A 21,497-nucleotide genomic window follows, 5' to 3' on the forward strand; every position below is an offset into this window, starting at 1 on the left:
GCCTCGCGCTAGGGCGAGGCTCGGTCTAGTTTGAACGGCGCGCGTCAGGCTAGCTCTCAGCTTAGGGCACGCTAGCGCTGCCGGCAGCGGCGGGACGCCCTACCGGAGGGCGGAGGCACGATGGCGCCTGCGTACATATAGCCCAATAGCCCAGACAAGGCCGTCAAGCGACCTGCATGCCAAGTGGTCAACTCAGTCCACCGGGCATGCATGGGCATGGCCTCTCTTGCGGTCAATTGCGGCGCGCGCCACTTGCCGCGGTGAGACGCAGGATGGGCCTCGATGGGCTGTGCCTGAGACGGCAGGGCCGTTCCGAGCTAGTACTAGTGGGCTTACCCTCTCCTCTGCAAAAGGCCCGCCCTAACTGAGTTGAGTGCTGACCGATTGGCTTTGCTGGACTGCACTCACTCGGTCACGTTGCTTCTTGGCCTGATGGATGGATGGATGGATGGATGGGGCGCCGCTTGCTTTCAACACGGGCCATCCTGTGTGCTCCATACGTTTTGTACGGCTCACTCAGCACGGGTCGGACGATGGCCGACGCCGTAGGTGCGGAGCCACGCGTATCATCAGCGGCGCGATCACGAGTTCAGCGCTGCAGCAATCATAAGAGGAGTGTGAGTGTCTCGCCCTGTTTCGATGATCTCGAAAGTAACCTTTTCACAAATAATGTTTGCTCGCACGAAACATTGATGCGTTGCTCAAGAGATTTTAAATACAAAGCGCACTAGCTTTTTTTGGCAAAGAAAAACAGAGATTTCCACGTTTTGATTAAAAAAGATTTGCGTGTTTCGATGCGTGGACACCTAAGGTTACTCGATCCTAAAGGGGATTTCAACTTTTTTAATCTTCAAGGGTGCCACATAGGCACCAAAACCATTTGGATGAAATTGCTCATACAATACATTATTTCATTTTGGTATTTCATAGGCAATACATGCAAGAGAAATACTATGCTAGAACTACAGTGCATACATCATTCCTGCTCGAATCAGCTAACTGTAGCCCATCAATTCGTGGGAACGCTCCAAGTGTTTGCCAACAAATTCAGCTCCAATATTCCCATTGCAATCACTAGCTAGGATACCAACAGCTGGTGGTGTACGGGAGTAGCAATCACCCCTGCCAATTAACTACTAGCAAAAACATTAATCCCCATCAATAATTAAGCCACAGCTAACTATAGCTAGCACAACCCCGTGATTACACCCCGGGCCTTGTTTAGATTCCAAATTTTTCTAACCGGAGATACTGTAGCGCTTTCATTTGTATTTGAAAAATTTTATCTAATCATGGACTAACTACGCTAAAAAGATTCGTCTCGTGATGTACAATTAAACTATGCAATTAGTTATTTTTTTTACATACAGCTCTATGCATGTGTCCTAAAATTGATGTGATGGAGAGAGAGTGAAAAAAGTTGGAATTTGGAGGGGAAAGCCCGTGGTCGTCTCCTCCAGCGTCATCCATGGCTACGCGTCCATGGTTGGCGCATATTTTAGTCCGGCTACGGCGGTCGCCGTCAACGGCCCAAGCGGATATTCCTTGGAACATTCCATCCGCCGGTTGCCTTCCCGTTGGACGGGCATGGCGGTTGTGGACTTGGTGTTCTCCTTTTCCCATGGCATGCAGCTCCGTGTGTCCTGCCAAGTGCCAACCACGGAAAGGTAAACTGGCTTTCCCGTGCCGTGTGTGGAATCGACACGATCGAAGCTGATACCATCCGTGCTCGTGGTAGATGGCGCCACACGACGACATGGGATTCACGAGCTACGCGGTTAGGCAAGAGATCGTGCGTACTATGCGGCTGCGGTAGATAAGAGGTCGTGATGTTGTGCACGTTACTTATTGCGACTGGAATAAAGGGTTAGTAATTCCATTTGCGGGTTTACTGTTGTGATGAGTTGGGTGCCATATGCAGTGTTTCCTCCGTTCCAAAATATAATTTAAGCCACGTGGAAGTGATTATATTTGAAAAAAATGTAAACACATGGATTTAACAATCCGAGAAACGGAGAATGTATCAAAGCTAACCAATAATTTAGGTGTTTAAACACTAACAAATGCTTAGGTTCGTGTGAAAGAGATCTCCCACACAATTCCAGGGAGATTGAGATCAGGAGAATTGATTTCTAACAAAGCGGAGCTCCTTGTTAACGTGCCATGCATGGTTGAAGAAATTGTTCATATTACACGTTCGATAATGTTTTACCAACTCCCATGCTTTGTGTTCCAACTTCGAACGAAAAACTTTGTAGGCTAGTACAAATTGTACAATAAGAAAGGGATCGTAGTCTTCATCGAAAAGCGAAAAGTGTTCCTAGATTTCCACACCACGTATTCCATCCCAACTCGATGACCAGGATGCACATAGAGCGGGCAAGGAAACGTGTTCTGCAGTTGCAAAACAGTAGACGCCGCCAAAGTTCAGGGCTAAGGGGCCCGCCATTCGAAAAAAAACTGAATATAAAAATGGTTTATTAAACTCAAAACTGATTGGCAGATAACGAAGTAAAGTCAAACAGAACTGCCAAAGCGATCTCGGAATCAATTAATCAATTAACTAGTACTACAAATTGGCAGCACATGTAGACTGTTGCAGTAATCAAATGGGCAGTCTTCTCGACGCGCAGGGAATCGTAGGAGCTCAGCACGAACACCTGTGCGTTGCCGACAACCTGCACACCTCAGCAGATAAGGCGTCTGTCTCCTCTGCATCGTTGCATTTTTTTTCTTCTTCTCATTTTTAAAATAGGTCGGAAGCTATTGGACCTTATCTCATGGTTACTAATTGCAAGCATTTTTTTTGACTCCATGTTTCCTCAAGAAACATGCTGCGAAAATAATGGGCAAATCGGCACCTTGATCATTATTGGTAACAATTGCTATTGGATATAAATTGCTCTGAATTATTAACCTTAGTTATTATGAAAAATAAGCGAAGGTAACTAAGATAAAATTTGATATCTTGGGCAGCATGGTGCATGTAATTTACACTATTATTTTTTTAAAATGAAGAATTTACGCTATTATTGAAACTAAGTGCAGTCTAAAATCCAGATTCCAAAATCTTAAGGACATGTACAATGCTTAGACACCAAAACGGTTCTCCAAGCATAACAGACAGTTAAGAGACTCTGTTGTACAATGGATTATTTATAAGTACAATATGTTAATAAATGCATATGTATACTAGAATTAAAAACACCCTTGATCAAATGTGCATACATATTTTGTATCCATATATATGTTGTCTTCCAAAATCATAATACTTACATTAAATATATAATATAATATATCATATAGAAGCTAATTTTTTAACTAATCTTGTTCAGCTCAAAATTTATGACCATATCGCTGCCATATATGTTCAACTAAATCATTCTTGAGCTCTATATGCTTTGAGCTATCCCGTATTTCATTATTCCTTCGAAGTATATCTGCAAAGCATGGATTAGCTTCGGTGCTCACTTTAGGGGGTAGGGCGATGGAAGCTCCAGGATTCATGTTCAAGTCGATCGGGATTGTAACCTCTTGTTTTTCATCTTCAACTATCATGTTGTGCAAGATAATACATGCTTTGGGCGCCGGTGGGGGACGAACCGTGGGCGCTGGTGGGGGAGGAGCCGTTGGTGCCGGTGGGGGAGAAGCCGTGGGCGCCAGTGGGGGAGGAGCCGTGGGCGCCGGTGGGGAGAAGCCGGCCGGCGGCGCTGCTCGAAGTCGAATGGGGAACGAAGGGCCGACGCCTGGACTGGAACGAAGGGCGATTCATGGTCGTCCACAGATTCAGATGTGCAAGAGGGGTGAGATTTGAAGGAGAGTATGGCGGGGAATCAGGAGGAGAAAGGATTTTGGAGCTCGAATTCGCGCCATATGAAAGATTGGAAGCACCGTCGCACGGGATCTCAAAGAGACGGTCAACCTCCTACAGTGGGAGAGGAGATCGTCGGTTCCTGCTTGGGCGAAGAGCCAGCGACGTCTCCCCACCAAGCGACGGCTCCAAAATTTTTTTTGCAAAAAACACCCTGGCACCCTCTGTAGAGACGGTTCATTGAATACCGTTGTACATGCCCTAATAGCAAGGTCCAAGAGAAGGTCTAGAGTAAGAGGTAGGACAAACGATAATGCTAGGATTAGGGCGTCCGTGCAGAAAAAATAAATTGGACGTTCCGACCCATATTGCATAGACAAGTACCGATGTTGCAATTATTATTTCTTTATGTTGTGCAACGGATGTTGTATAAAACATGATGTTAATATTGCGGTGGGAATTTTTCATCCTCAAATTGGATATCAGAGTCATTTGTATACATATTTTTTATGTTGCAAGGTTGATTTCTCATGTTGCAACTGTTATTTATCAATGTTGCGACGGACCGTCCGATTAAAAAAAATGTGATCGGATATCCGGACGCTAGCAGTGTCGTATAACAAAAGTGCTAAGGTTTCAAACTAACATGTGGATGAAAAAAACACTTCTGCAAACAATAGCAAGGGAGATCAGAATCGAAAATGGAAAACATCAAAACCCTATATTCCCCGGAAAGGATCACGGAAGGATAAGGCGCAAACTACACAGAAGAGAAGCTCGGTATGAGATTTTTGCCATGTTTTAATGCCAAATTTGTGTCGAAAGAGTTCCACCCCTAGTTTCTGCCAACGGATAAATTGCACGTTTTAGGAAGAAAAAAGATTCCCTCTATTTTTCTTTTTCGCAACAAGTCAAGTCTCCTATCATTTTCGCTGTGTTCGGTCCACACGCCACTGCATCCAGCGGCTGGATAGTCCGTTCTTCGGGTCAAAACGACAGGGACCAGGGCGCACGCGTCGTCTGGCCTCCGTTCACAGCGACCGGTACGTCCTGCAGCTGCAGTCTCGAACTTGAGTGAGCTCCGATCCTTAACAAAAATATTTACCAGTTCTATTTTTTTTAAATGGTGGATTGACGAGCATGGTGGTTCATCTGAAAGAAATCTCCCGCGCGATTTCAGGAATGGACTGAGATCGGGAGAACTTTTCTTGGGATAAGCTTAAACTAAACAAAGAGATGGAGTTCCCTGCTGACACGCCAATGGCATCGTCCCTGTTGCAATTGTCCATCGGATTCGCTGAGCCTGCTCTCAGCCATCGTACGCGACGACTCATGAGGAGTCGTCGCCGATGCCTGCCACCGCAATAATCGCGCTCTTCGTTCAGCCGTTCAGACCTGGGCAGGTCGCTGTCGCCGGGTCGCCGTCCGCAGCCGAGTTTCTCAGAAATGGCGGCACGGGGTGGACCTGGGAGGGAGGGGAGAAAAATGGAAAAGGTGCTTTGGTTGATGTCAAGCCTGCTGTCGCAGGACTGACCGAACTGAAGATCTTGTGCTCGATCGATGGTCCCCTGTTCTGTTCTGTTCTGTTCTTTTTCCAACCTTTCGGGTAGTAGATGAAAAGATCACCGTGAAAAAAAATCGAAAGCCTTTTGGGTGGATGAACGGCGCCGCGGACTCGAGAGCCGAGAGCACGCGCGTTACAGATAAGGAGCCCGTGCGCGCGGCCGTCGCGGCACGTCACGGTCGTCGCGCCGGCCGGCGCCTCCTCCAGCACCTCCTAGTCTCGGCTACTACTAGTGTAGACGGCCGCCGGGCACGGGCAGGAGGGAGGGAGAGGATTGGCTAGGTAATTGCCGTAATATTCCCTCAAGATTCCCGAGCTGCTGCTGAGCTGCCTCCACCGGGCTGACCAGCAGCCTTCCTTCTTATACCCCCGCGCCCGCCCTGCTCCATTCCCCCGCACGGCCACACACCACCACTGACCACCCACCAAGGCAGCGACACGCCTCCCAGCCCCATCAGCTGCCTGCCTCCCGATCCGCCGATCCTGTCCTCTTTCCCGGCGCGGCGGCAGCCATGGCGCGCGGGGGGGACAACCTGCAGGTGCTCAGCGCGCTGGACGCGGCCAAGACGCAGTGGTACCACTTCACGGCCATCATCGTCGCCGGCATGGGCTTCTTCACCGACGCCTACGACCTCTTCTGCATCTCCCTCGTCACCAAGCTGCTGGGCCGCATCTACTACACCGACACCGCCAAGCCCGACCCGGGCTCGCTCCCGCCCAACGTCGCCGCGGCCGTCAACGGCGTCGCCTTCTGCGGCACGCTCGCCGGCCAGCTCTTCTTCGGCTGGCTCGGCGACAAGCTCGGCCGCAAGAGCGTCTACGGGATGACGCTCATGCTCATGGTCATCTGCTCCATCGCGTCGGCGCTCTCCTTCGGCCACACGCCCACGGGGGTCATGGCCACGCTCTGCTTCTTCCGATTCTGGCTGGGGTTCGGCATCGGCGGCGACTACCCGCTCTCCGCCACCATCATGTCCGAGTACGCCAACAAGCGCACCCGCGGCGCCTTCATCGCCGCGGTGTTCGCCATGCAGGGCTTCGGCATCCTCGCCGGCGGCATTGTCACGCTCATCATCTCCGCCGCCTTCCGCGCCGGGTACCCGGCCCCGGCGTACCAGGACAACGCCGCCGCCTCCACCGTCACGCAGGCCGACTTCGTCTGGCGCATCATCCTCATGCTCGGCGCCGCGCCGGCGCTGCTCACCTACTACTGGCGGATGAAGATGCCGGAGACGGCGCGCTACACCGCGCTCGTCGCCAAGAACGCCAAGCAGGCCGCCGCCGACATGTCCAAGGTGCTCCAGACGGAGATCTTCGACGAGCAGGAGAAGCTGGACGAGATGGTCACCGCCTCGGGCAACAACTTCGGCCTCTTCTCCAGGGAGTTCGCCCGCCGCCACGGGCTCCACCTCCTAGGCACGGCCAGCACGTGGTTCCTCCTCGACATCGCCTTCTACAGCCAGAACCTGTTCCAGAAGGACATCTTCACGAGCATCAACTGGATCCCCAAGGCCAGGACCATGAGCGCGCTCGAGGAGGTGTTCCGCATCTCCCGCGCGCAGACGCTCATCGCGCTCTGCGGCACCGTCCCGGGGTACTGGTTCACCGTCGCGCTCATCGACGTCGTCGGGCGCTTCGCCATCCAGCTGCTGGGCTTCTTCATGATGACCGTCTTCATGCTCGGGCTCGCCATCCCGTACCACCACTGGACGACGTCCGGCAACCACATCGGCTTCGTCGTCATGTACGCCTTCACCTTCTTCTTCGCCAACTTCGGGCCCAACAGCACCACCTTCATCGTGCCCGCCGAGATCTTCCCGGCGCGGCTGCGGTCGACGTGCCACGGCATCTCGGCCGCCGCGGGGAAGGCCGGCGCCATCATCGGGGCGTTCGGGTTCCTGTACGCGGCGCAGAACCAGGACAAGAGCAAGGCGGACCACGGGTACCCCGCGGGCATCGGCGTCCGCAACTCGCTCTTCGTGCTCGCCGGGGTCAACATGCTCGGCTTCTTCCTCACGTTCCTCGTGCCGGAGTCCAAGGGAAAGTCGCTCGAGGAGATGTCCGGCGAGGCCGAGGACGGCGAGGAGGCGGCCGCCGCCGGCGGCGGCCGCGCCGTGCGGCCGTCCGAGACCCAGATGGTGTAGTAGAACGAACGTGGGGACGATGACGCGTGCGCCGGTTCACTTGATCTCGTTTTCCTACTCCTATGTGCAAGTCAGTCAAAGCTGGTAGTACTATTTTGCTGTGTAGTAGGTACGTGGTGGTACATGTGCATCTGTTATTTTTATCCATCTACATAATATATATAAAATAGGAAATATCAAGCACACAACACACATTGGTGAGCAGGCACAAACTCTCGGACGATGGTGCCAGTCACTGCTCGTAAATAATTTGGCACGGAAACATCCAATTAATTGACCCATAAATAATTTGACAACGCCAATCAATTTGCGATGCCTTCACTGCTCATCCTCTCCCTTCCAAAACTTCGGTGCAAATTTGGAAACCGTGATCAATTGAATCCTTAATTTGGAACCCTCCAATCAATTTTCAAACCCTCAAATCATTTTTAAATCTTCCTCGCTGCCGATCGTTCTCATCTTAAAATTACGGTGCCAATTGATTTAGAAAGCCTCGTCCGCTGTAATCAAAGGTTTCATTACTCGCGCAATGTCAATAATAAAATTAGGCTGCTAGTTGTCAATATTATCAATACATAGCACAATAGATAATCTCTCCAATGATCTACTTTTGTTACATACACCGGGCTCTTCTAAAGTACTACCATAGTCTAGTTGTAATAGTGTTTTAAATGATTGTACTCAGTGTGGGTTGAGCCTTCAATCTCCAAATTAATGGAAATGGGTTGAAATGGTTAAGCATTGGGCACATTTTTTATAACAAAATCAAGTAGAGGATGGTCATTGCAACGTTAGGGCGAGTGTACAAAACCATTGATCCGTCGCATACGCTCGCCGCGCTGTTGCGCCTCACTCTGCCTCACCGCTAACCATGGCTCTAGAGTTTCGGCCAGGGATGCAATTTGGGGAAAGAATCTCAAAGGGATGCCTTTGTATTGTATATGACCTCTGAGTCAGCATGCGGACATGGCTAGTGGTTCCAGCATGGCAGCCAAAACCATTTAAAAAGGGGTTAAAAGGGGTGCGGTAGTCATTTGTAAACAGTTGGGTAGTCAATAATTTCTAGTTTTGGAGTTGCACGGTCGAAACAGAACCACGGTGATAGTTCAATGGATAAAAATAGGCTTTTTTTCTTATCTTTAAAACGTCCATTTGATGAAAGAGTTGTAAAGAAATTAATTATGTTATGACAAAATGTGGTTTTGACGCATTTGTTGATTCTTCTGAAGAACAAAAGACAAAGACCAAAGATTTGCAGAAAAAATAATAAAAGGTGAAAATTTCTCACTGTGGTCTTAGAAAAAGAGAAGATCTGATCCATCCATGCTAGAGTTTAAGGCAAATGTGCAGTTAAGATTTCTAAAGTTCAGTTTATAAATAAAAACAGAAACATGAGTTATCTGCAAAATCCCAATCCTAAACCATGGGTATTTCATGAATATCATACAAAAGTGTACAAATTGACGGACTTGTGTTTTATTAATCAACATTGTTGTAATGTAGACCATTAAGAGGATTATATTTTCATCATTGCCCTCCAATAAAATGAAACCTTTTAACTTGTCGCAGTAAAGAAGAAAAGAAATGATACCCGGAGTGTCATAAATAGTAGGTACGAGGCTATTCATTTACATACACCTCCGATTAGAGGTAATCCCGAATTCTCTAGATTATTTTGCCTACGTGAGACTGCGTATCTTAGTGGGTGTTTGGATTTCCTAAAGCTTATTTTAATTCCCGTCACATTGGATGTTTGATGCTAATTAGAAGTATTAAATATAGACTAATGATAAAATAAATTTTATAACCCCTAGGCTTATTCGTGAAACGAATATATTAAATCTAATTCCGTTATTAGTCCATATGATGCTAGAGTAAACATATGCTAATTATGGATTAATTATTTTTAATAAAATTATTTCGTAAATAAGCTTTAAACTTATGCAGTTAATTTTATATAATTAACTTATATTTAATTTTTCTAATTGGTATTTGAAATATTCAATGTGACTGGATTTAAAATAAATCCCAAAAACCTACCAGCCGGCACACGGCAGTACTATATTTGCCGGCCGGCCATTTCGCAGCAACGACACCAGCGTAGAGCCTGAAGAAGCCGACAAATTGCTGTTTCACCTGCCAGAGAGTAAAAGAAGCCAGTACACGAAAACACAGGTCAGACAAACCAATAGCTTTGGCAAATTCCTAACAAACAACTCCCTTATAGCTCCTACAGCTTATATATATAGCTCAAGCCAGACAAACTAATAAAGCCATTCTTGTGTTAGATTTTTCTTGGGTGTACTGACTTATGGCTTATAGAGAAAGTTAGTTCCCATCTAGTTGGCTGTCTTATTAGGTGAGAGCTATATATGGCTCGCACTACAGCTATAGCTTGAAGGCGATTTCGGTCCAATTAAACTTTTGGTCCAGCTCTGCTTCTTTCTCATCGTGCCGGCGTTGCTCGTGCCACTGCCGCTAATTTGCTTCTTCCTAGAGTTAGGGTTAGGGCCGCTGCTCGTGCCACTGCCGCTAATTTGCTTCTTCCTAGAGTTAGGGTTAGGGACTTCAGGGTTTTGGGTTGTCGAGTGAGGTTATTTCCGGCGTGGCCAGCTATAGAGGGAGGTCACTGGTGGCAAGGTAGCTGGCGGTGGTGGCGGATTGTGGACAGGGCGGCGAGGCGGTGGGACACTGCTGGCCGTGGGTTGCGGGGGACAAACCGGTGGCCTGTTGATGCAGTGAGGGATTCACAACAAGCTCCCGACGTCCGGCAAATCTTGGTTACGGCAACGAGATCGGCGGCGGCGGATTTGAGTCGTCGAAAATGAAGTCATAGGCGGCGCGGGGGCGAGCAGGAACTTCGACGGCTACGGTGGCGGTAGCTTCGAGGACGGGAGCTGCCGAGGTGGAGGTGGCCGGCGGGGTAGGGGAGGACAACGACACTCCCTTGCTCGTCGGCCGGTGGCTTCAGGTGACGACACGTGATTGTATCTCCTGAAATGATGTATAATCGCGCCCGTATTCTCATCTCTGTACTGCGTGAAATCACAGAGAAAACATCTTGCCCTCCGTGGTCTAAAGAGTGTTTTTAACCAAACCTTATTGAGTAAAAAACACATCTCCACAAATCTTAAGCAATTGCAACAGTTAAGATATCCTTTAATTGTCTTTTGGAGAATACAAATCTCAAATTCATTTCAATAGCAAGAATAATAGTACAAACTGTAACCTGTACAAGTTGTTTATTGTTTCTTTTGAAAAATTTGCCAGATCAAATTTACACTTAGCATTACCATGTCACAAGCTCACAAATTAACAAGTGTCATGAAACAGGTAGCAAAACACAGACTAGCTACCACATACTCGTGCAACAGTGTACAATGTACCAACGACAAAATTACAAAACACTAAGCAAAGGTCGCATGCATCGATTTCTTGTCAGATCACGCCGCCTCCTCGTCGTCGACGGTCTCCTTGGATATCTCCTCGAGCGACAGGCCCTTGGACTCCGGCACCAGCAGCGTCATGATCATCCCGAGGAAGTTTGTACCGGCGAGCACGAACAGCGCGTTGCGAATGCCGATGCCGGGCGAGTATCCGGCCTCCGGCTTGTGCGGGTCCTGCGCGGCGTACAGGAACCCGAACGCGCCGATGATGGCGCCGGCCTTCCCCGCGGCGGCCGAGATGCCGTGGCAGGTGGACCGCAGCCGCGCCGGGAAGATCTCGGCGGGGACGATGAAGGTGGTGCTGTTGGGCCCGAAGTTTGCGAAGAAGAAGGTGAAGCCGTACATGACGACGAAGCCGGTGTGGTGGCCGGCCGTCGTCCAGTGGTGGTACGGCACGGCGAGGCCGAGCATGAAGACGGTCATCATGAAGAAGCCCATCAGCTGGATGCCGAAGCGGCCGACGATGTCGATGAAGCCGACGGTGAACCAGTAGCCCGGGATGGTGCCGCAGAGCGCGATGAGCGCCTGCGCGCGCGCGATGCGGAACACCTCCTCGACGGCGTTCATGGTCTTGGCCGGCGGGATCCACCCGACCTTGGAGAAGATGTCCTTCTGGAACAGGTTCTGGCTGTAGAAGGCGATGTCGAGCAGGAACCACGTGCTGGTGGTGGCCAGCAGGTGGAGCCCGTGCCGGCGCACGAACTGCGGCGAGAAGAGTCCCCACTCGTTGCCGGCCCCGGCGGCGTCGCGCTCGGCACGGTCCGCGTCCTCGACGATCTCCGCGTTGAGCACCTTGGACATGTCGGCCGCGGCCTGCTTGGCGTTGCGCGCGATTAGCGCGGTGTAGCGCGCCGTCTCCGGCATCTTCATGCGCCAGTAGTAGGTGAGCGCCGCCGGGATGGTGCCGAACATGAGGATGATGCGCCACACGTAGTCGGCCTCGGGGACGAGCGACGCCGCGGGGTTGTCCTGGTACGACGGAGCCGGGTACGAGTTCCGGAAGCCGGCGGACACCACGAGCGCCACGATGGCGCCGAAGAGGATGCCGAAGCCCTGCATGGCGAACACGGCGGCGATGAAGGCGCCGCGGGTCCGCTTGTTGGCATACTCGGACATGATGGTCGCGGAGAGCGGGTAGTCGCCGCCGATGCCGAAGCCCAGCCAGAAGCGGAAGAAGCAGAGCGTGGCGATGACGCCCTTGGCCGTGTGGCCGAACGAGAGCCCCGACGCGATGGAGCACAGCACCATGAGGATGAGCGTGAAGCCGTAGACGCTCTTGCGGCCGAGCTTGTCGCCGAGCCAGCCGAAGAAGAGCTGGCCGGCCAGCGTGCCGCACAGCGCGACGCCGTTCACGGCCGCCGACACGTTGGGCGGCAGGCTGCCGGGGTTGGGGCTGTTGGGCTCGGTGTAGTACAGGCGTCCCAGCAGCTTGGAGACGAGGGAGATGCAGAAGAGGTCGTAGGCGTCCGTGAAGAAGCCCATGCCGGCGATCACGATGGCCATGAAGTGGTACCACTGCGTCTTCGCCTGGTCCAGCGTCGTCAGAACGTTGAGCTGCTTGCCCGCCATGGTCGCCGCCGCCTCTGCAGTTGCTCCGCCGCACGGTGTGTGCACTACACGGCTAGCTAGCTCTATCTGCAATGCAATTATATAGAAGCTAAGAGAGTGAGCTCCCAATTGGTCCAGCGGTGAGCTTAGCTTGAAATTTCTTGCGAAATTAGGAGTCTTATGTTGTTGCCTTTTATAGGGATAAATAGTAATTATTGAAGAAATTCTTAGTCGACGAAAGCGAAAGCTGGAATTAAAATTGCTGCTTGAGAAGGACATTTCTTGCGATCCAGTCGTCATTAATGGCTAGATGGATAGGATTAGTGAGCACTCGCATGCACGTTCAGACAGTAATCAAATGTTGCAGCAGGTAAGTAAAGATGCTCTTTTAGCTAGTTATTTACATGTGACTGCGCAGTAGGTGAAACTCATCATGTCAAGATCATAGAAAGGGAGTACATACAGATCACCTGCACTTTCTTGAGCAAAACAAACTGCGAAAAGGGTATCTTTTCTGAAGAGCTAAAGGTGAACTGAATGGAAGCCCTAGTAAAGTACTGCTGCATAAGAAGTTCTTTACCAACTTGCTATGTATTTCTCAGTAGAATTTCAGTATATAAATACAAACAACCCTACATTTCTCAGAACTGGTATGGTCGTCTAACCAAAACATAGTCATGAAAGGAATCAGCATCGCTCACCTTTGAGAGGGAATTGAAATTGGAGAAGATAGGACTTCAGTTTGAACAAGGATGAAAAAATATTGAGCAATGCTGTCGGATTCGCGTAGCTAAATAGACAAGGTTTATCCTAGGGATATACTTAGTAGCATCATCTGGTTTGTATAATCCTAGTCAACTATGCCAATGCCGTGTTGCATGTATCATAACAAGTTAACCTCTCAGCACGAACTTGAACGCATCCAACACCATTTATTGTAGTGCAGAGAAGGATTCTGTCTCCAGCTTCCAGCTGTGTGCTGTGCGAACCGTCCGATCATGATCGGGCGATCGCAGTTGGGTCGAAGTGGCTGTTAATGTTCGAATATGCTTTGCCTACTTGCCTTGCCTGCTCGATCATCAGCACTCATCAGGTAAACGAAACAAATGCTTGCATATTCATCAGTATCCGTCAGTTGCAAGTCAAATTCTTCGATGCTAACTGACAGCCTTTGTTTGTAGACTACAGGGTGCGTTCGTTTTCTAGGGTCTAAAGTTTAGAGGTGTCACATCAAATAGAATCTTATCATTTAGAAGTATTAAATAAAGTCTAATTACAAAACTAGTTGCAGAACCCCAAGGCTAATTCGCGAGACGAATCTAATGAGGTATATTAGTCCATGATTAGCGGATGATTATTGTAGCATCACTGTAGCAAATTATGGATTAATTAGGCTCATTAAATTTGTCTCGCGAATTAGCATCCATCTGTGCAAAAAAATTTATAAACAAATTTTATTTAATACTTCTAAATAGCAAGATTCTCTTTGATGTGACGGGTCTAAACTTTAGAGGGGAGAAAACAAACACACCCATAGTTCATTTTATCTGCCCCTTATATAGTATGTAGATTGGAGATGCTCGAAAAGATGCTGGTACAGTGTATGCTTCCAGGTGGCTTACGTGATCATAATTTTGTGCAACTACCGAGTCACCTATAAGAAAAGGTGCTTGTACGAGAAAAATAGGCAAAGTGTTACGGGGAAAATGGATATCATAGCGGTGGTGTGTATGAAATATTGACATGTGGATCGTGTGAGGGGTAAGAAAATGTAGCAAGCTAAAATTGTGCTGCACCTTCATAAGGAATTATTCCTTCCATAGCATCGATATATAGTTATGTTTAGGTTTATCCTAAATCAAACTATGTTTTGTCAGGTTTGACCAAGTTTACAGGGAAAAAAATTCACATCTTTGCAACCAAATAAGTACAACATAAAAGTATATTTCATGATTGATGTTGTAATCGTAATTTTGTGCCATAAATCTTGATATATATATTTTTGTATTATTTGGTCAAACCTAAGATAGCTTGGCTTAGGATAAACATAAAAATAGCTAAGTTTTAGGACAGATGACATGACTAGGATTAAGGGTACCGAGAACCTTCTTAAGCACTTGTTTGGAAATGGCAGTGAGGCCCGTCTCTCACAAGATAGGCCATTGATTGAGCTTGCTTGGTGTTCATCTTAATTGACAACACTATGTAGTTCTGTTTAATCTGTCTAGTAGCCAAGTGGCCAAAATGTTGCTAAAAAGAAAAGGCCAACTACCTGCAAATCATGTTACCGTGTTTTTTTCTTTTTTTTGGGGGGTTGGGGGGTTTGGGGGGGGGGGGGGGGGGCATCTTTGAACTTGATGTGAGCCCATGCTTAGTCTCCAATAATGGTGTAAGCAACCTTAGCTCAATGACATGGAGTCCATGTTTGAAGATTTAGCTCTTCAAAAGATTGAGAAGCCACGTACTTTCCTAGTTTTCAATGGATTTGTAAGCTCAAGTGTAAGCACTCAAACAAGGCCATTAACGAATGACTGCTAGGGACAGGAAGTCTATCTTCATACTAGCCACAACAGGAGTGCCCTGCAGTCGGATCACCTTTTTTTTAAAAAAAATGATGATTCAGTACTTATTTGGAGAGAATAAATATAAATGGTGAAACTTGAAATAAACTCCAATTTCAAGTCTGCAGTTGTGACAACATGAGAGGAAGACGGCCAAAATTTGTACAGGATGAATGAAGATTAAACATCTAGACTGAGACCACATTTATTCAGTTATATAGATCAACATATACAGGCGAGAAGAAGGCAGAATAGAACCAATGGAATAGACCAACTTATCTAGATACAGAAAGAAGCATCAACATGGAATAAAGTTACAAGAAGCGAACATCATAATGGTACAGTGCAAGAACTAATGAACTTCAAAACTCAGAACTGTCACTTAAAGTCATCAACTGGACACCCTCTGATAAATGTGCTTTGTTCTTGGGTCAACGATTAGGCCCCTCCCACCATTCACCTCCAGATCATGCCTGCAGGAATTTAGTAAGTACTACATCAGTTTCCGGTTTGTATGCGAATGTGCCAAGACTTGGAAGGTATTGAGCAAGGCTACTTACTGAAAGACAAAATCGGGCATTGTAAGTTGCTCGCGTGGTATGTATTTGAACAACTGCACAAGCCTATCCACATATACAACTTTCTTCCAGACCTGGGGGGAAAAAGGATGCTAAGATCTCATGCCGCACAATGAAAAGAAGAGCTAGAAAAGTCACTATCGTCTGAACTAGGAGGTACCTCTCCATCTACAAACATCTGCATTGCTAAAACAGCAGTTCTCAATCCCAATGATGGGTGGAGAATATAAATCGCCTGTTTACAGTTGAACATTGTTAGAAGAATGAACCTGTTATAGGATGAATTTGATACAAATTAAACATGAAAAAGATACGAACATGAAGGTTGCGCTGATGTTTCCGTCCTAGTATTTGTTGTAATCGCTTCATGAATCCTAAATCTGGTTGCCTGGAAATTCAACAAGATGTTACTTCTTTTTTCATTTTGAGTTAAAGGTAAATAATAAGGAATTTCTTCAGTAACAAATTTATCAGACACTTACGGTTGTAATGATGCTGCAGAGTGCAAATATACTATTGTATAAGGCTTCTGAATCAGAGGTTCAAACTCCTATGAAGAGAAAGATAGCACAACTTTTCAGAATTAACTTAGTGAAAAAACAAAACAAAACAAAACAAGATGTACAAGAGAGTAAGGAATATATGCATGCTCTAACAGAGATAGTGGAAGTCAGTCAAATTATCAAAAGCAAAGAGGAAGAAACTTTCAGATTCACATTTCCAAGAGTACTCCCTATAAATATACTGAAATATTCAGAGGCCATCTCCACTTCTTTAGTTTTGCTGTAAGATCAATCCTCAACTTCATATAATTTCGACACAAGTATGTTTCATATAGATGCTTGTATTACTTGGATTGAGGCCATTTCAGAAATTCTAGAGTTTAAACGAAGGTTACATGTTCTAGCACCAAAGGAGTAATTATTTTGTGTGTCAGTCCCCGCCAATGTGCACAGTATTCGAGACATGCCTAGAGTGAAGATAACTATACTTGTGCGAACCTAGTTTCTGTGACCTATATTTCTCTAAACTACACAATGTTATGTCAGAGCTGATTTAACTTTTTAACTCAGAAATATGTGCATGGTATAGTAGACATGCCAAGAACCTGGAGACTAAGAAATGCCATAAGGCTCAGTGATAACAGAAAACCATAAATTATATGTCAAGCTGATTTTTGTTCCAAATTGATTGCAATTTGCACAATCCCGTATTTGCCACTGTCAGTGAGACAGGTGGACCACACATGTCACTGACACACCAATGGTGAATAAGTGATCGCAATTTTCTTCAATGGAAATAAGGAATTGTCAAACAGACAGTTCCAATGCAAGACTTCAGGACATTTGCATTAAGATACATTACAGTTGATTCGTGGCACAAAAACACGCACTATACTAGCACAACTTTTGCCGGAGCTGTATTATATCAATTACCTTCACTACATGTAGAACAAACCGTTCAAGATCAAGGCAACGAAGAAGAAAGTGTGCACCAACAACAACCATAACTGCGCGTCCTTCAATATCAACTCCACCACGATAACTGCAGTTGGTGGAGAACATCAGATTAAGGGCAGTGAAGACAATGGAACGTATACCGATAAATATGCAGATATACAAGCATTATTAAGCACAAGTGAAATAGATGTATAAAACCATAACGTGGGAAACCTACTTACATTATTTTCATTTCAGCAATCTCTGAAAGATTCAGAGAATTTGCTTTAGCAAGGTATCGGGAATGAAGTGAATATTCCTCTGCTGCAGATAATGAAGGGCAACCAAGATCGCCATATCCAAGTAACCTAGCATAATTAAATCCCTTTTGAGCTTGAGCAGATTTTTCCCACTGCTCCTTGCGCCGCATATCTGGATCTTTAATTATTGACATGAATGATGGATCCAAATATGAATCCAACTTGAAAGAACCCCTGTTTCAAACCAGTCAAAATGAGTTGAAGAACATCACACATAAAAACCAACAAGTACAATAGTAATCGATACAAGGAATCTTGTAGAGCAAACAACAATGAGACAAAGAACCTGGAACAAATTACGTAGATGGGGAAAGGATCTACTAGAAAAGACATGAACTTCTCAGCAAGCACAATAAGGATGCCCCCACCCCCACCCCCGCCAAGAGGAAAAGGGAAAAAAAACACCCAATAAAATAAGGATAAAAGTTACTTATACAAATTGATCTGCACGATAGAGTAACGTACTAAGAGGGAAAAAAGTTATACTAAGTATGATACAGAAACGGTAAACCGCTACCACCAAAGCAAAACATATTTGAATTTGTATAAATTGAAGTCGAACTTTTTAATTTCACCTCTTCAATGCCAACCCAGGATCAGAAAGAGGAAGATCTATAGGAGTTGAAGTCACTGTTCTGTCTACTGCACCAGCAGGCAAAGGTCTTATTCTTATTTTCCTTTCATCAATTACTGTCTCACCATTCTCATCCCCGACATCAGCTGGGAGTTTTGATATTGCAATCTCTTCCTCCTGCTTGTCCCGAGGGAAATATAGAGGGAGCAATCTGCAGTGCTTAACTGCTTATCATCAGCATATGAATGATCACAATATAATGCAACTTCTGGGTTTCAGTTTAAGCACCGTTTGTATATCTCTGTGTCAGATGAAGATGTAGTACAAAACACAACACCAGCTATATTGCCTTTTTGCTTCTCCAGAAAACGTCTCACAGTTCCTGCAGAGTAAAAATGAATTCATGAAGAATGAAACATTTTTTAGACTTCCCACTTTCTACCACTCACTGCTCCATCCTCTACGTAGGAGTAAGAAGTGTGAGAGATGCCGAAAGGTTCCCATTTAACTGGAAGTTGTTGGTACCACATGTAATCTCCAAATTTACAGATCTATTATTTTCATTCATGCATAAGAAATATTTCATAGCACAGTAAAGAGAGAATAAACAAATGTTAAAAGAACTCACTTATTGCCACATGAGCAGCAGGTTCACGAGGGTAGTTTTTAGCTTCGGTGTATATGCAACCCATTGCGATGCTAAATAAGCCATGAAAGGAAATTATTAGTAAAAAATGGAAAGTTTACAATGTGAAAAGCAAGAATTTAACATCACTTAAGATAAATTAACAATAAGCTCTAAGGATCCAGATTTGACATGTACCTTTCAAGACCATTCTCAATGAGCAGTTCCAAACAGGACCTGTAACAGTGACTAAGTGCATTCTCGGCAGCTGTGTGATACTTGACAGCATATTTGGGGCCCACAGTATGGATAATCTTCCTGCATAATCAATTGAAACATGCATCTTAGCATACTGAACATACAAAAAATACATATAACAGTATAATGAATGTGAGTACTCAGCAACTAACTTCAGTGCTACTAACTTTTTACTAAAGCTTCAAGTAGTAGCAAATTTTAAGAGAAACTATTGTGCCAGTTTGAAGTATGGTTTAACAAGATCCAATTTTTTAAACTTGTACCAAATTCAGTCAAAAGGGTCCTTATTGTGATTCCATAAGAAAAAAAAAATGCCTGTGTTGTCCCTTACGGTTTGAGATTTGCAGAAAACCATCAAGTCGGGAACTTCTGATCAAACTAGGCACCCAAAGGGCCACAGTTCTAATTGTGAGCCACAGAATAATTTGATTTTGTAGCTTGAGTGTCCAACATTATTTTGAGATCTTCACACGCATATATACATGTACATGTTCCACAGGATCCAACAAGTCCAAATATAAGTAACATAGAATCAAGTGTTACCTTGCAGGCAGATCATAGGCATTGGTCATCTTCGCCATACCGGTTCGGCATCCACCCTGCGAATAAGGTAGTCCAATGAACAAATGATACATAACAGTCTCTACCAGCACAATTAAGCAAACATGTCAACTATATTTGTACAGTGAAAGAGAATTCCAGGCAGTACCAAGGTGGCGCATTCCTCCGCAAGCCCTGTCCCTGCTGCAGCGTGCAGCCCAGGACTACTGTGCGCCTCGTCCAAGCTCTGCACGAAAATCCAGAGCAAAAAAAAGGAGCTTTAGCACCATAATTCAGCTCAATTCCCAGTACTTGTAAGAGGACAGGGGCATCAATCGCGACCTCGTTGGTGGAATTGACGACGGCGTCGACCTCGAGGTTCCAGGGGTGCCCGCGCCAGAGGTAGATCCTGGAGTTGATCTCCTGGTCGACGGGGAACCGCGAGGCGCCCCCGCGGCCCCCGCCGCCGGCGTCGTCGCCGGTGAGCGGGTCGGAGAAGGAGAGGAAGCCGGACGCGGCGGGCGGATCGGATCCGCCTCCCTCCGCGGAGGCCTCGCCGGAGGTGGAGGCGGCGGGGAAGATGCGCTGGTCCGGGTCGCTCCAGCGCGGCACCTGGTCCAGCGTCACTGCCGGCTCGACGCCGCCCACGCCGGGCACCATGGCGCCCGCCGCGGCGGACGGCGGCGAGCGCGGCAGCATGGAGGCGCGATCAGTAGCGGGGACGGGCTGCGGCGGGGGCGAGGAGAGGTCAGGCCGTTAAGCCAGCAGCGGACGCGAGGAGGTGCGAGAGATAGACATGAGCACGGAGGGCGGAGCACGGGATTAAACTCTGCCTGCGCTTGTGACATGTGGGCCGACGAATTCCTGTTGGACCCACGCGACCAGGGACCGTGCGCCTCCCGTGGGGGCTACGGCGCGCGTGCGCGTTGCGGGGGCGGGCAGCATTCGGTTCGGTGTGGGAGTCGAAGCCTGGTACACCTCTGCTACGGCCACGCGTGCTTGTGCACCAGGCTGCCGCGTCGGTTCGAGCTCGCGAGGTAGTTCCCGTCGCGTGCTCGTCGTGACGTGGAGGCGCCAGCTCGGCTCTCTGGTCCTTTTTTCCCCAGTCGAGCTCCGAGCTAGGGACCACGAGTCCGTCCACTGACTTTACTGCATGGGCTCCCCAAGCCAAGGCGAAGCTTCGGTTCGGGCTGGGTCGAGCCCACGAGTCACGGAATGCTGTCAGGAGGACAAGCAGGCGAGTCCGAGGAAGGATGGGCCTGGGCGCCCGCGGGATCCGTGTCCCGTAATCCTTTGGATCGAATCTGGCCAACAGTTTGGTGATGGGATCAGGCTGGGCGACATGTTGAGCAGCACATGTGGTGCTTGACCATGACCATGCCTGGGCAGTCGCCGTCCAACGCCTGTTGGAGAGATAACATGTCTGTCATTTGTTTTCGACCATCTTCAACCTATCTAAGCACGATACTGAATACACACGCATGACGACATATTTTATTAGATTATAGAGGCAGCGAAAAAAAATAGAAATGGCAGTAGAGGGGCTGCCGACATCTTCTGTGCGAAACTTTCAAGTCCAACAGCCCATAAAGGCCCAGCCAATCACGCTCCCCACCTCCCGATATCCAGCCCACGAGCGAGGTTGCAAAGAGAAGCCGACTTATCACACACACGAGTGTAAATCCTTTCGGCCTGGCCCAGTAGCAAATCGGTATGTAGAATCCAACGAAAGAGGTCCAGTCCAGAGTCCAACAATACCCTTTTTCTTTAACAGTTGAAGAGTCCAAAAATCTGGGCGGCGGTGGCACTGGGCAGTGACGGAGGCAGAGTGTCCTTGTGGTTGTGGGCGGATGGTGGCGGCGGCAAGCCGGCAACCGAGCCACCCCGGATCGCATATTCAACTAGCGAGGAGGGACGAGGCGGCCGGGGCAAAGTGTCAATGTGTACAACCCGGAGTCCGGAGATGGCTGCGGCGGAGGGCCTAAGGCCAAGCGCGCCCACCCTCCTCGCCGGCTCGCCGCCGCGCCGGCATCTGGTGCTGAGCGAGCCCGCGCTCCGGGTGTCTCGCCGTTCCCTACTTCTCCTCGCT

At 47.7% G+C, this 21,497-nt stretch overlaps 3 protein-coding genes across 3 annotated transcripts; 1 reads left to right on the forward strand and 2 right to left on the reverse strand.

Annotated features, from left to right (window-relative positions):
* Window positions 1-5,626: 5,626 nt before the first annotated feature.
* LOC112874337 (probable inorganic phosphate transporter 1-8) lies at window positions 5,627-7,711 on the forward strand. Its single transcript, XM_025937613.1, has one exon. It carries the CDS (start codon window positions 5,888-5,890, stop codon window positions 7,517-7,519), a length of 1,632 nt encoding a protein of 543 aa, XP_025793398.1. The 5' UTR covers window positions 5,627-5,887; the 3' UTR covers window positions 7,520-7,711.
* Window positions 7,712-10,729: 3,018 nt separating this feature from the next.
* On the reverse strand, window positions 10,730-12,635 carry LOC112874338 (probable inorganic phosphate transporter 1-3). The gene has a single exon (XM_025937614.1). It carries the CDS (start codon window positions 12,532-12,534, stop codon window positions 10,963-10,965), a length of 1,572 nt encoding a protein of 523 aa, XP_025793399.1. The 5' UTR covers window positions 12,535-12,635; the 3' UTR covers window positions 10,730-10,962.
* A 2,518-nt stretch (window positions 12,636-15,153) lies between these two features.
* Window positions 15,154-20,188, reverse strand: LOC112877798 (protein GDAP2 homolog). The gene is made up of 14 exons (XM_025942171.1): window positions 19,751-20,188; window positions 19,578-19,655; window positions 19,412-19,467; window positions 18,809-18,928; window positions 18,614-18,684; window positions 18,274-18,367; window positions 17,987-18,196; window positions 17,334-17,585; window positions 17,089-17,197; window positions 16,135-16,202; window positions 15,971-16,040; window positions 15,813-15,887; window positions 15,635-15,726; window positions 15,154-15,547 (listed from the first exon to the last, which is right to left on the reverse strand). Exons 1-14 carry the CDS (start codon window positions 20,105-20,107, stop codon window positions 15,466-15,468), a joined length of 1,734 nt encoding a protein of 577 aa, XP_025797956.1. The 5' UTR covers window positions 20,108-20,188; the 3' UTR covers window positions 15,154-15,465.
* Window positions 20,189-21,497: the final 1,309 nt, after the last annotated feature.

Source organism: Panicum hallii, chromosome 9 (assembly GCF_002211085.1).
Source record: "Panicum hallii strain FIL2 chromosome 9, PHallii_v3.1, whole genome shotgun sequence".
Classification (NCBI taxonomy): domain Eukaryota; kingdom Viridiplantae; phylum Streptophyta; class Magnoliopsida; order Poales; family Poaceae; genus Panicum; species Panicum hallii.

What these genes read in the sequence shown, in the direction of transcription:
- LOC112874337 (XM_025937613.1), top strand. Translation starts at nt 5,888, where the DNA reads ATGGCGCGCGGGGGGGACAACCTGCAGGTGCTCAGCGCGCTGGACGCG.
- LOC112874338 (XM_025937614.1), bottom strand. Translation starts at nt 12,534, where the DNA reads ATGGCGGGCAAGCAGCTCAACGTTCTGACGACGCTGGACCAGGCGAAG.
- LOC112877798 (XM_025942171.1), bottom strand. Translation starts at nt 20,107, where the DNA reads ATGCTGCCGCGCTCGCCGCCGTCCGCCGCGGCGGGCGCCATGGTGCCC. An exon ending in GCCTATGATCTGCCTGCAAG is followed by an intron (nt 18,929 to 19,411) that starts GTAACACTTGAT and finishes TTGATTATGCAG; the next exon opens with GAAGATTATCCATACTGTGG. An exon ending in CCTGGGTTGGCATTGAAGAG is followed by an intron (nt 17,586 to 17,986) that starts GTGAAATTAAAA and finishes GGTTTGAAACAG; the next exon opens with GGGTTCTTTCAAGTTGGATT.